The sequence below is a fragment of the Oncorhynchus clarkii genome, chromosome 21, assembly GCF_045791955.1.
Source record: "Oncorhynchus clarkii lewisi isolate Uvic-CL-2024 chromosome 21, UVic_Ocla_1.0, whole genome shotgun sequence".
NCBI classification, from domain to species: Eukaryota; Metazoa; Chordata; class Actinopteri; order Salmoniformes; family Salmonidae; genus Oncorhynchus; species Oncorhynchus clarkii.
In genome coordinates this window covers 46,715,412-46,729,116 of record NC_092167.1, presented here as the reverse complement: position 1 = coordinate 46,729,116, position 13,705 = coordinate 46,715,412, and the positions used below count along the sequence as shown (strand labels likewise).

The window sequence follows — 13,705 nt, the reverse complement described above, 5'->3', positions numbered from 1 at the left end:
AGAGAGAGAGAGTGAGAGTGAGAGACCGACTGGTGTTTTTATCCAGCGTTCTTGGAATGATAATTACATTATTGATATGAATAATGCAAAGTCTGGACGTCCCTCTTTATTCCGCTACAACACCCTGAAATAATGTCCTCTAATTCAATGTGTGGAGAGAACATCATGGTGACATAATGGACTTCCTGTTTCTCCACCAACAAGCTTTACAGGCTTTTTTGTTGGAGATTCTAACTTAATACAGTGAGAACGTTAGCTAGTTAGCATCAACTTCATAGTCTACAGTGAGATGGCATTTTAAAGTGTTGGATAGTTGTCTGGTTTGTCACAGTGTGTTTTTCGACTTGGTTTCTGTCCATGTAGCATTGTGACCCAATACTTTCAGTGTCGTTGTCTTGGGACACCAGCGAATGAGGGTCACAGATGCCTCCAGGGCATCATGCTCATTATTTGCCTGTTGTGCTGGTTTGGAGTGTGGGGTAATTAAATCCCTGTTCAGCCAACAAACACTTCGGACCAACTAGTGTGGTTATATAAATATGGGACACTTTTGTTTTAAGGTTTCTATCAGAGACTACTATGTTGTGTGTTTGTATTATTTGGGTGTGTGTGTGTGTGTGTGTGTGTGTGTGTGTGTGTGTGTGTGTGTGTGATGTGGGTGCACCTTAACGTCTCAATATGCTTCTTCTGAAGCCTCTTTGTCTCTGTGTCTTCCTACAGGAGATGTACTCTAAAGGCCTGATCCCGTGCAGTGTGATGAAACAGGTGCGAGGGCAGGGGGACAACCGCTTCGAAGTGGTCACCTCCCTCAGGATCTTTGTGTTTCGGCTGGAGAGGGAAGGTAAACAGGAGCGCACCTTACACCTCGGCCCTTACGCCTCGGCCCTTACGCCTCGGCCCTTACACCTCGGCACTTACACCTCGGCCCTTACACCTCGGCCCTTACACCTCGGCCCTTACACCTCGGCCCTTACACCTCGGCCCTTACACCTCGGCCCTTACACCTCACTCCTTACACCTCACTCCTTACACCTCGGCCCTTACACCTCGGCCCTTACACCTCGGCCCTTACACCTCGGCCCTTACACCTCGGCCCTTACACCTCGGCCCTTACACCTCACTCCTTACACCTCGGCCCTTACACCTCGCCCCTTACACCTCGGCCCTTACACCTCACTCCTTACACCTCGGCCCTTACACCTCACTCCTTACACCTCGGCCCTTACACCTCAGCCCTTACACCTCACTCCTTACACCTCGGCCCTTACACCTCGGCCCTTACACCTCGGCCCTTACACCTCGGCCCTTACACCTCACTCCTTACACCTTGGCACTTACACCTAGGCCCTTACACCTCGGCCCTTACACCTCGGCCCTTACACCTCGGCCCTTACACCTCGGCCCTTACACCTCGGCACTTACACCTAGGCACTTACACCTAGGCCCTTACACCTCGGCCCTTACACCTCGGTCCTTACACCTCGGCACTTACACCTCGGCCCTTACACCTCGGCACTTACACCTCGGCCCTTACACCTCGGCCCTTACACCTCGGCACTTACAACTCGGCCCTTACACCTCGGCCCTTACACCTTGGCCCTTACACCTCGGCACTTACACCTCGGCCCTTACACCTCGGCCCTTACACCTCGGCACTTACAACTCGGCCCTTACACCTCGGCCCTTACACCTCGGCCCTTACACCTCGGCCCTTACACCTCACTCCTTACACCTCGGCACTTACACCTCGGCCCTTACACCTCGGCCCTTACACCTCGGCCCTTACACCTCGGCACTTACACCTTGGCCCTTACACCTCGGCCCTTACACCCTCTATCTTCCCTCTATAGTCTCCTAACCCTCCCTCCCTCCCGCCCTCCCGCCCTCCCTCGATCTTCCCTATATAGTCTACTCTATCTTCCCTCTAAAAAGTCTCCCCTATCTTCCCTCTCCTTCCCTCTATAGTATCCTCTATCTTCCCTCTATAGTCTCCTAACCCTCCCTCCCTCCCGCCCTCCCGCCCTCCCTCGATCTTCCCTATATAGTCTACTCTATCTTCCCTCTAAAAAGTATCCTCTATCTTCCCTCTATAGTCTCCTCTCCCTCTATCTTCCTTCAAAAAAGTCTCCTCTATCTTTCCTATCCTTAACTCTATAGTTCCTCTCCCTCTATCGTCCCTCTATAGTCTCCTCTATCTTCCCTCTATAGTCTCCTCTATCTTCCCTCTAAAAAGTCTCCCCTATCTTCCCTCTCCTTCCCTCTATAGTATCCTCTATCTTCCCTCTTTGTCTCCTCTCCTCTCCCTCTATCTTCCCTCTAAAAAGTCTCCTCTATCTTCCCTCTATAGTCTCCTCTCCCTCTATCTTCCTTCTAAAAAGTCTCCTCTATCTTCCCTCTCCTTAACTCTATAGTCTCCTCTCCCTCTATCTTCCCTCTATAGTCTCCTCTATCTTCCCTCTATAGTCTCCTCTCCTCTCCCTCTATAGTCTCCTCTATCTTCCCTCTATAGTCTCTATCTTCCCTCTGTAGTCTCTTCTATCTTTCCTCTATAGTCTCCTCTATCTTACCTCTATAGTATCCTCTATAGTCTCCTCTCCCTCTATCTTCCCTCTCCTTCCCTCTAAAGACTCCTCTATCTTCCCTCTATAATCTCCTCTCCCCTCCCTCTATCTTCCCTCTATAGTCTCCTCTTTCTTCCCTCTATAGTATCCTCTATGTTCCCTCTTTTGTCTCCTCTCCTCTCCCCTCCATCTCTTTCCCACTGTAGTCTCCTCTATCTTCCCTCTATAGTCTATCTTCCCTCTATAGTCTCCTCTATCTTCCCTTTATAGTATCCTCTTTCTTCCCTCTATAGTCTCCTCTACCTTCCCTCTATAGTCTCCTGTATCTTCCCTCTATAGTCTCCTCTCCCTCTAACTTCCCTCTATAGTCTCCTCTATCTTCCCTCTATAGTCTCTATCTTCCCTCTATAGTCTCCTCTATCTTCCCTCTATAGTCTCCTCTATAGTACCCTCTCCTCTCCCTCTAGTCTCCTCTCCACTATAGTCTCCTCTTTCTTCCCTCTATAGTCTCCTCTATCTTCCCTCTATAGTCTCCTCTCCCTCTAGTCTCCTCTCCCTCTATAGTCTCCTCTCCCTCTAGTCTCCTCTCCCTCTATCGTCTCCTCTCCCTCTAGTCTCCTCTCCCTCTATAGTCTCCTCTCCCTCTAGTCTCCTCTCCTTCTATAGTCTCCTCTCCCTCTATAGTCTCCTCTCCCTCTATAGTCTCCTCTCCATCTATAGTCTCCTCTCCCTCTAGTCTCCTCTCCCTCCATAGTCTCCTATCCCTCTAGTCTCCTCTCCCTCTAGTCTCCTCTCCCTCTATAGTCTCCTCTCCCTCTATAGTCTCCTCTCCCTCTATAGTCTCCTCTCCCTCTAGTCTCCTCTCCCTCTATAGTCTCCTCTCCCTCTATAGTCTCCTGTCCCTCTAGTCTCCTCTCCCTCTATAGTCTCCTCTCTCTCTGGTCTCCTCTCCATCTATAGTCTCCTCTCCCTCTAGTCTCCTCTCCCTCTATAGTCTCCTCTCCCTCTAGTCTCCTCTCCCTCTATAGTCTCCTCTCCCTCTATAGTCTCCTGTCCCTCTAGTCTCCTCTCCCTCTATAGCCTCCTCTCCCTCTATAGTCTCCTTTATCTTCCCTCTATAGTCTCTATCTTCCCTCTATAGTCTCCTCTATCTTCCCTCTATAGTCTCCTCTATAGTATCCTCTCCTCTCCCTCTAGTCTCCTCTCCCTCTATAGTCTCCTCTTTCTTCCCTCTATAGTCTCCTCTATCTTCCCTCTATAGTCTCCTCTCCCTCTAGTCTCCTCTCCCTCTAGTCTCCTCTCCCTCTATAGTCTCCTCTCCTTCTAGTCTCCTCTCCCTCTATAGTCTCCTCTCCCTCTAGTCTCCTCTCCCTCTAGTCTCCTCTCCCTCTATAGTCTCCTCTCCCTCTAGTCTCCTCTCCATCTATAGTCTCCTCTCCCTCTAGTCTCCTCTCCCTCCATAGTCTCCTATCCCTCTAGTCTCCTCTCCCTCTAGTCTCCTCTCCCTCTATAGTCTCCTCTCCCTCTATAGTCTCCTCTCCCTCTATAGTCTCCTCTCCCTCTAGTCTCCTCTCCCTCTATAGTCTCCTCTCCCTCTATAGTCTCCTCTCCCTCTATAGTCTCCTCTCCCTCTATAGTCTCCTCTCCCTCTAGTCTCTTCTCCCTCTATAGTCTCCTCTCTCTCTAGTCTCCTCTCCCTCTATAGTCTCCTCTATCTTCCCTCTATAGTCTCCTCTCCCTCTAGTCTCCTCTCCCTCTATAGTCTCCTCTCCCTCTATAGTCTCCTCTCCCTCTAGTCTCCTCTCCCTCTATAGTCTCCTCTCCCTCTATAGTCTCCTTTATCTTCCCTCTATAGTCTCTATCTTCCCTCTATAGTCTCCTCTATCTTCCCTCTATAGTCTCCTCTATAGTATCCTCTCCTCTCCCTCTAGTCTCCTCTCCCTCTATAGTCTCCTCTTTCTTCCCTCTATAGTCTCCTCTATCTTCCCTCTATAGTCTCCTCTCCCTCTAGTCTCCTCTCCCTCTAGTCTCCTCTCCCTCTATAGTCTCCTCTCCCTCTAGTCTCCTCTCCCTCTATAGTCTCCTCTCCCTCTAGTCTCCTCTCCCTCTATAGTCTCCTCTACCTCTAGTCTCCTCTCCCTCTATAGTCCCCTCTCCCTCTACTCTCCTCTCCCTCTATAGTCTCCTCTCCCTCTATTATCTCCTCTCCCTATAGTCTCCTCTCCCTCTATAGTCTCCTCTCCCTCTAGTCTCCTCTCCCTCTATAGTCTACTCTCCCTCTATATTCTCCTCTCCCTCTATAGTCTCCTCTCCCTCTATAGTCTCCTCTCACTCTATAGTCTCCTCTATCTTCCCACTATAGTCTCCTCTATCTTCCCTCTATAGTCTCCTCTATCTTCCCTCTATTGTCTCCTCTCCCCTCCATCTCCTTCCCACTATAGTCTCCTCTCTCTTCCCTCTTGGGTCTCCTCTCCCTCTATAGTCTCCTCTCCCTCTATCTTCCCTCTATAGTCTCCTCTCCCTCTATCTTCCCACTATAGTCTCCTCTATCTTCCCTCTATAGTCTCCTCTCCCCTCCATCTCCTTCCCACTATAGTCTCTTCTATCTTCCCACTATTGTCTTCTCTAGCTTCCCTCTATAGTCTCCTCTATCTCCCCTCTATAGTCTCCTCTATCTTCCCTCTATAGTCTCCTCTATCTTCCCTCTATAGTCTCCTCTATTTTCCCTCTATAGTCTCCTCTATCTTCCCTCTATAGTCTCCTCTATTTTCCCTCTATAGTCTCCTCTATCTTCCCTCTATAGTCTCCTCTTTCTTCCCTCTATAGTCTCCTCTATTTCCCTCTATAGTCTGCTCTAGCTTCCCTCTATCGTCTCCTCTCCTCTCCCCTCCCTCTCTTTCTCTCTATACTCTCCCTATATAATATAAAACATCCCCACCGGAGCTGTTTGTCAAGCGTATGCATTACAACTGTTTGGGGTCGGCTAATGGGGACACAATTTTTTTTAATTAAATGAAAATCTCAGCCTCTTTTCAACTTTCTTTTTTCCCCTCTCATCTCGCTGTTTCACTAATCTCTCTTTCACTAATCTCTCTCTTTCACTAATCTCTCGCTCGCTAATCTCTCTCTTTCACTAATCTCCCTCTTTCACTAATCTCTCTCTTTCGCTAATCTCTCTCTTTCACTAATCTCTCTTTCACTAATCTCTCTCTTTCACTAATCTCTCTTTCACTAATCTCTCTCTTTCACTAATCTCTCTCTTTCACTAATCTCTCTCTTTCACTAATCTCTCTCTTTCCCTAATCTCTCTCTTTCCCTAATCTCTCTCTTTCGCTAATCTCTCTCTTTCACTAATCTCTCTTTCACTAATCTCTCTTTCACTAATCTCTCTCTTTCACTAATCTCTCTTTCACTAATCTCTCTCTTTCGCTAATCTCTCTCTTTCACTAATCTCTCTTTCACTAATCTCTCTCTTTCACTAATCTCTCTCTTTCACTAATCTCTCTCTTTCCCTAATCTCTCTTTCACTAATCTCTCTCTTTCACTAATCTCTCTTTCACGAATCTCTCTCTTTCACTAATCTCTCTTTCACTAATCTCTCTTTCACTAATATCTCTCTTTCACTAATCTCTCTCTTTCACTAATCTCTCTCTTTCACTAATTTCTCTTTCACTAATCTCTCTCTTTCACTAATCTTTCTCTCAGTAATCTCTCTCTTTCTCTCATCACTCTCTTTCTCTCATCACTCTCTTCCACTAATCTCTCTCTTTCACTAATCTCTCTCTTTCTCTCATCTCTCTCTTTTTCTCATCTCTCATCTCTCTCTCATCTCTCATCTCTCTCTTTTTCTCATCTCATCTCTCATCTCTCTCTTTCACTAATCTCTCTCTTTCTCTCATCACTCTCTTTTCTCATCTCATCTCATCTCTCATCTCTTCCACTTTCCCTTGCTCCCTCTACATTTATATCGCTTACTTTCTCACTTTCTCCCTCTGCATGCCTCTCTCGTTCCTTCTCTCTCTTCCGCCACCCCTCTCTCACCCTCTTCATTTTCAAACAGAATAGTGGAGAACTTCCTCTATGTAAACATCTCAGGCAATTAGGTTGGTTTGTGTCTGTTCTAATGAGGGGAAACGGAGACGTTTTTACTCCTAACCTACCCCCCCAGCGGAGACTGGCATGGTTTGATGTTGAGCAGTGGAGACTGACTGGGTTTGGGGAAAGTCACAGACAGAGAGACAGACAGAGAGACAGACAGAAAGACAGACAGACAGACAGACAGACAGACAGAATACAAGGAAGTTGGAAAGAGAAGGCCAGAAACAAAGATATAGTCAGACATGCAGAGGGAGAGAGAGAGGAGATGGAGAGCAGATGAATAATTTAAGGACAAAGAGGGAGAGAGTGCTCCGCTAGCTGTTATCGCTGGACTGCAGGGGTACATTACTGTTTCCCCCATATGTACCTCAGCTGGAGAAAGAGGGGGAGAGAAAGAGGGAGGGAGAGAAAGAGGGAGGGAGAGAAAGAGGGGGAGAGACAGAGGGAGGGGGAGAAAGAGGGAGGGAGAGAAAGAGGGGGAGAGAAAGAGGGAGGGAGAGAAAGAGGGGGAGAGAAAGAGGGAGGGAGAGAAAGAGGGGGAGAGAAAGAGGGAGGGAGAGAAAGAGGGAGGGAGAGAAAGAGGGGGAGAGAAAGAGGGAGGGAGAGAAAGAGGGAGAGAGAAAGAGGGGGAGAGAAAGAGGGAGGGAGAGAAAGAGGGAGGGAGAGAAAGAGGGAGGGAGAGAAAGAGGGGGAGAGAAAGAGGGAGGGAGAGAAAGAGGGAGGGAGAGAAAGAGGGGGAGAGAAAGAGGGAGGGAGAAAGAGGGAGGGAGAGAAAGAGGGGGAGAGGAAGAGGGAGGGAGAGAAAGAGGGGGAGAGAAAGAGGGAGAGAGAGAAAGAGGGAGGGAGAGAAAGAGGCCGCCCAAAGACACAGAAGAGACACGTACTGGCAGGCGTATAAATAACTCACCAGGAGGCAGGAGAGGGAAGCGCACTTGGTCAGAGTGGTTGGCTCATACAAACTGTCGGCCAGCTGATGCACACCGACATGGAGAGGTTTGTGGAAGTCAAGTGTGGGAGAGAGTTAGTTGTGCATTTTGTGTTCCTGCGTAGATATTTCTGCAGCATGGCGTATATAGAGAACAGAGAGGACAGTTAGACCACAACCTCACCCAACTTCATCCCACCACAGCCTCTTCACATTGTGGACAGCTCCTCTCCTTTCCACCTCCCGCTCTTCACATGTACAGAGCAGAGAGAAAACAAACTTCCACAGAGAGCAACAGCATCCTTGATGAGAGAGAGAGAGAGAGAGAGAGAGAGAGAGAGAGAGAGAGAGAGAGAGAGAGAGAGAGAGAGAGAGAGAGAGAGAGAGAGATGAAATACAACACAGAGATACTCACTCACTGGCTGTGTCCTATGGATAACCCTCTCAATCTTATAAGAGAGGCGAGGTATAGTCCAGAGGTTAACAGGATGGATTGGTACAGTCCAGAGGTTAACAGGATGGAGTGGTACAGTCCAGAGGTTAACAGGGTGGAGTGGTACAGTCCAGAGGTTAACGGGATGGAGTGGTACAGTCCAGAGGTTAACGGGGTGAGTGGTACAGTCCAGAGGTTAACAGGATGGAGTGGTACAGTCCAGAGGTTAACAGGATGGAGTGGTACAGTCCAGAGGTTAACAGGGTGGAGTGGTACAGTCCAGAGGTTAACAGGGTGGAGTGGTACAGTCCAGAGGTTAACAGGGTGGAGTGGTACAGTCCAGAGGTTAACAGGGTGGAGTGGTACAGTCCAGAGGTTAACAGGGTGGAGTGGTACAGTCCAGAGGTTAACAGGGTGGAGTGGTACAGTCCAGAGGTTAACGGGATGGAGTGGTACAGTCCAGAGGTTAACGGGGTGGAGTGGTACAGTCCAGAGGTCAACAGGGTGGAGTGGTACAGTCCAGAGGTTAACGGGGTGGAGTGGTACAGTCCAGAGGTTAACAGGGTGTGATCTTGAAGCTTCGGAACAGAGAGTGTAGACTGGTTTCCTGCGCACATGGACAGACAAGAGCAGACATCAGGGCCACGTTCAGTTGTTAAACGTTGCAGATGGAAATGCCACGACTAGAGCAGACATCTGGGCCACGTTCAGTTGTTAAACGTTGCAGATGGAAATGCCACGACTAGAGCAGACATCTTGGCCACGTTCAGTTGTTAAACGTTGCAGATGGAAATGCCACGACTAGAGCAGACATCAGGGCCACGTTCAGTTGTTAAACGTTGCACATGGAAATGCTTCGACTAGAGCAGACATCTGGGCCACGTTCAGTTGTTAAACGTTGCAGATGGATATGCTTCGACTAGAGCAGACATCTGGGCCACGTTCAGTTGTTAAACGTTGCAGATGGAAATGCCACGACTAGAGCAGACATCTGGGCCACGTTCAGTTGTTAAACGTTACAGATGGATATGCTTCGACTAGAGCAGACATCTGGGCCACGTTCAGTTGTTAAACGTTGCAGATGGAAATGCCACGACTAGAGCAAACATCTGGGCCACGTTCAGTTGTTAAACGTTGCAGATGGAAATGCTTCGACTAGAGAAGACATCTGGGCCACGTTCAGTTGTTAAACGTTGCAGATGGAAATGCTTCGACTAGAGCAGACATCTGGGCCACATTCAGTTGTTAAACGTTGCAGATGGAAATGCTTCGACTAGAGCAGACATAGAACGTTTCTTTCTACAGCACATATTTCAATCTGAACGTTCCAAAACCGTTGTGTCCCTAAGAACGCGTTTCTCTCTGTTCTTACCCTGTTGGCCAAGAATTTCTTCATATCTAGAATTCATTCCCATTCTCTCTCACATGTTGATTATCAATACTTTCTACCCTAACCCTTCCTACTACTCTTCATCTCCAACTTTCCACCTGATCCTGTCCCTGTTGTCTCTCTTCTTCCTGATCCTGTCTCTCTTCTACCTGACCCTGTCCCTGTCGTATCTCTTCCACCTGATCCTGTCTCTCTTCTACCTGATCCTGTCCCTGTCGTCTCTCTTTTTCCTGATCCTGTCCCTGTCGTCTCTCTTCTACCTGATCCTGTCCCTGTCGTCTCTCTTCTAACTGATCCTGTCCCTGTTGTCTCTCTTCTACCTGATCCTGTCCCTGTTGTCTCTCTTCTACCTGATCCTGTCCCTGTTGTCTCTCTTCTTCCTGATCCTGTCCCTGTTGTCTCTCTTCTACCTGATCCTGTCCTTGTCGTCTCTCTTCTACCTGATCCTGTCCCTGTTGTCTCTCTTCTACCTGATCCTGTCCCTGTCGTCCCTCTAATAACTGATCCTGTTCCTGTCGTCTCTCTTCTACCTGATCCTGTCCCTGTCGTCTCTCTTCTAACTGATCCTGTCCCTGTTGTCTCTCTTCTACCTGATCCTGTCCCTGTTGTCTCTCTTCTACCTGATCCTGTCCCTGTTGTCTCTCTTCTACCTGATCCTGTCCCTGTTGTCTCTCTTCTACCTGATCCTGTCCCTGTTGTCTCTATTCTACCTGATCCTGTCCCTGTCGTCTCTCTTCTACCTAATCCTGTCGTCCCTCTTCTACCTGATCCTGTCCCTGTCTTCTCTCTTCTACCTGATCCTGTCCCTGTCATCTCTCTTCTACCTGATCCTGTCCCTGTCATCTCTCTTCTACCTGATCCTGTCCCTGTCGTCTCTCTTCTACCTGACCCTGTCCCTGTCGTCTCTCTTCTACCTGATCCTGTCCCTGTCGTCTCTCTTCTACCTGATCCTGTCCCTGTCGTCTCTCTTCTACCTGATCCTGTCCCTGTCGTCCCTCTTCTACCTGATCCTGTCCCTGTCGTCCCTCTTCTACCTGATCCTGTCCCTGTTGTCTCTCCCTTTATCCACCCCCCCTCCCTCCCTCCCTCCCTCCCTCCCTCCCTCCATCCTTTCATCTCTCCCTCATCCCCCTCTATATTCCTCTCTCTCTTCTCTCCTCCCTCACCTCTTTCTATCTCTCCCTCTCTCTCTACATCCCTCCCTCTCTACATCTCTCCCCCTCCTCCCTTTCCTTCGCCCATCCCCTCTTCTCTTCCCCTCTCCCTCCCTCTCTGTCTCTCCCTCTCTCCCTTCCTCTCTCTCTCTCTCTGTCTCCCTCTTTCATCCCCCTCCCTTGGAGTGATGAGGCAGGGCAGATAGAGGAGAGGACGGAAGGAAGGTCCTAAATAAATGAACAGGAAAATAAGAGTGTTTCCCAGACAGACAGGTAATAGGACTACAAAATCAGGGAGGAACAGTACAGACTGGTGATGTGAAGAGCTGTGAAATATTAAAGGCTTTATGGTTTATTAATCCAAGCTCTTTGAGAATTCATAAGGTAGCGGATGGTTTGGCCGAGCCAGGTTGGGCTGGGGTTGTGTAGATGGTTTGGGTGTTGGGCTGGGCAGGAAGGGGTCAGGAGGTTTGCGCTGGGTGTTGGCTGGGCAGGAAGGGGTCAGGAGGTTTGAGCTGGGTGTTGGGCTGGGCAGGAAGGGGTCAGGAGGTTTGAGCTGTGTGTTGGCTGGGCAGGAAGGGGTCAGGGGGTTTGAGCTCGGTGTTGGGCTGGGCAGGAAGGGGTCAGGAGGTTTGAGCTGGGTGTTGGGCTTGGCATGAAGTGGTCAGGAGGTTTGAGCTGGGTGTTGGGCTGGGCAGGAAGGGGTCAGGAGGTTTGAGCTGGGTGTTGGGCTGGGCAGGAAGGGGTCAGGAGGTTTGAGCTGGGTGTTGGGCTGGGCAGGAAGGGGTCAGGAGGTTTGAGCTGGGTGTTGGCCTGGGCAGGAAGGGGTCAGGAGGTTTGAGCTGGGTGTTGGGCTGGGCAGGAAGGGGTCAGGAGGTTTGAGCTGGGTGTTGGCTGGGCAGGAAGGGGTCAGGAGGTTTGAGCTGGGTGTTGGGCTGGGCAGGAAGGGGTCAGGAGGTTTGAGCTGGGTGTTTGGCTGGGCAGGAAGGGGTCAGGAGGTTTGAGCTGGGTGGTGGGCTGGCCCTTGCACACAACTACTAGTTAGGTATGAACACTCCCAGACGATCAGACTGATTTCAAAAGGAGGCTCAGGTAAATGCACAATACAAAATATATGTGGAGTTATTTCCATGAAATAAACACACACACAGTGGTTTATTAGACATGCTGTGATGATTTAAAAAATACAATTAAAATGTCCACATGCGGTCTTTAAAGGTCTTTGAGTTAGTTAGTTTGGCTGCACAAGGGGTCTGTTTTGTGAGTTGGTAGTGTTTTCTGAAGAACCACAACAGAAACGTTGCTGGTAGGAACTATGGAAATTTGTCTCAGCTGTTGTCTCAGCACCCCAAGTGATGTACTGTTTCTTAGGTTCTTCGTTTTGAATAAAGTTAATAGCCCTTTCTCTCCCTCCTCTCTTTTTTCTCTCGTTCCTCTCTTTCCTCCTCTCTTCTGTCCCTCGTGTGCTCTCTATCAGAGCAGTTGCCAGGTGTTGTGGACATGCACAAGCCTAGGTGTGTGTGAGTGTGTAGTTCTCCCAAAGCCCCTTTAAATATGCCACAAGAGAGAGAGAGAGAGAGAGAGAGAGAGAGAGAGAGAGAGAGAGAGAGAGAGAGAGAGAGAGAGAGAGAGAGAGAGAGAGAGAGAGAGAGAGAGAGAGAGAGAGAGAGAGAGAGAGAGAGAGAGAGAGAGAGAGAGAGAGAGAGAGAGAGAGAGAGAGAGAGAGAGAGAGGCAGAGAGAGAGGCAGAGAGAGAGGCAGAGAGAGAGGCAGAGAGAGAGACAGAGAGAGAGGCAGAGAGAGAGACAGAGAGATAGAGGCAGAGAGAGAGATAATCATTTCAATAGAGTGAACATGGTACTAACTGTATTGTCTATCTCACCACCTGTGGGGGTTTCTTTCGGTGGAATCAGGTATAAAAAAAAATACATATTGTGCATATTATTCTAATATGTTGTTCTTCCTCTCCCACCCACACAGGGGAGCGTCAGGAGTGGATGGAGGCTCTTCAAACGGCCATACGCTCCCCTGCCTCCATTTCCCAGAAGCCCCAGAAGTGTGGCACCAACAAACATGGCAGCATAGAGCTGAGAGGGTACAAAGGCAAAGTGTACGTCTCCCTGACGGGAACCAGATTCAAACTGTGCAAATCAGAACAGGTACATGCGGCTTCTCATCCCACTGGGACATCTGTCTTTATTTTGTTTATTTTCCCACACTGCAGGCGTTACAGTATTTATCCTAGGTTGCATATTGCAACATGTGATTTGAAGAAGAGGAGAGCTTTTGCTTCCTGTGTCGCTGGGTACCATATTCCTTGTCCCGGAAATGTTTGGCACAAACTGTCTTTGAACCCTGGTTCTTGGTGTGTTTGAACCCTGGTTCTTGGTGTGTTTGAACCCTAGTTCTTGGTGTGTTTGAACTGTGGTTCTTGGTGTGTTTGAACCCTGGTTCTTGGTGTGTTTGAACCCTGGTTCTTGGTGTGTTTGAACCCTGGTTCTTGGTGTGTTTGAACCCTGGTTCTTGGTGTGTTTGAACCGTGTATGTTGGTGTCTTTCTGGTTCATGTCATTAGATGTAAATGGAGCATTTCTAGACCAAACCCAACAAGATACCTCCTTTACTCCACCCGCTCCATGACAGAACACTATGAGATAGATCTAGTGATACTGTGAAAGAACTCATGTTACCCTCTCCCTTCCGTCTCCACCCCGTCCCTCTCAACCCTTCTCCACCTTGTCCCTCTCTCCCTTCCGTCTCCACCTCGTCCCTCTCTCCCTTCCGTCTCCACCTTGTCCCTCTCTCCCTTCCGTCTCCACCCTGCCCCTCTCTCCCTTCCGTCTCCACCTCGTCCCTCTCTCCTTTCCGTCTCCACCTCGTCCCTCTCTCCCTTCCGTCTCCACCCTGCCCCTCTCTCCCTTCCGTCTCCACCTCGTCCCTCTCTCCCTTCCGTCTCCACCTCGTCCCTCTCTCCTTTCCGTCTCCACCTCGTCCCTCTCTCCCTTCCGTCTCCACCTCGTCCCTCTCTCCCTTCCGTCTCCACCTCGTCCCTCTCTCCTTTCCGTCTCCACCTCGTCTCTCTCTCCCTTCCGTCTCCACCTTGTCCCTCTCTCCCTTCCGTCTCCACCTTGTCCCTCTCTCCCTTC

The 13,705-nt window shown here is 49.4% G+C and overlaps 1 protein-coding gene across 1 annotated transcript in view; it reads left to right on the top strand.

Annotated features, from left to right (window-relative positions):
* Window positions 1-13,705, top strand: part of LOC139379099 (ArfGAP with RhoGAP domain, ankyrin repeat and PH domain 2) — a 224,414-nt gene that overhangs the window by 45,352 nt on the left and 165,357 nt on the right. Inside the window, exons 8-9 of the mRNA XM_071121911.1 lie at window positions 721-841; window positions 12,541-12,719. Of these exons, the coding sequence (XP_070978012.1) occupies window positions 721-841; window positions 12,541-12,719 (300 nt within the window). The remainder of the gene's footprint in view (window positions 1-720; window positions 842-12,540; window positions 12,720-13,705) is intronic.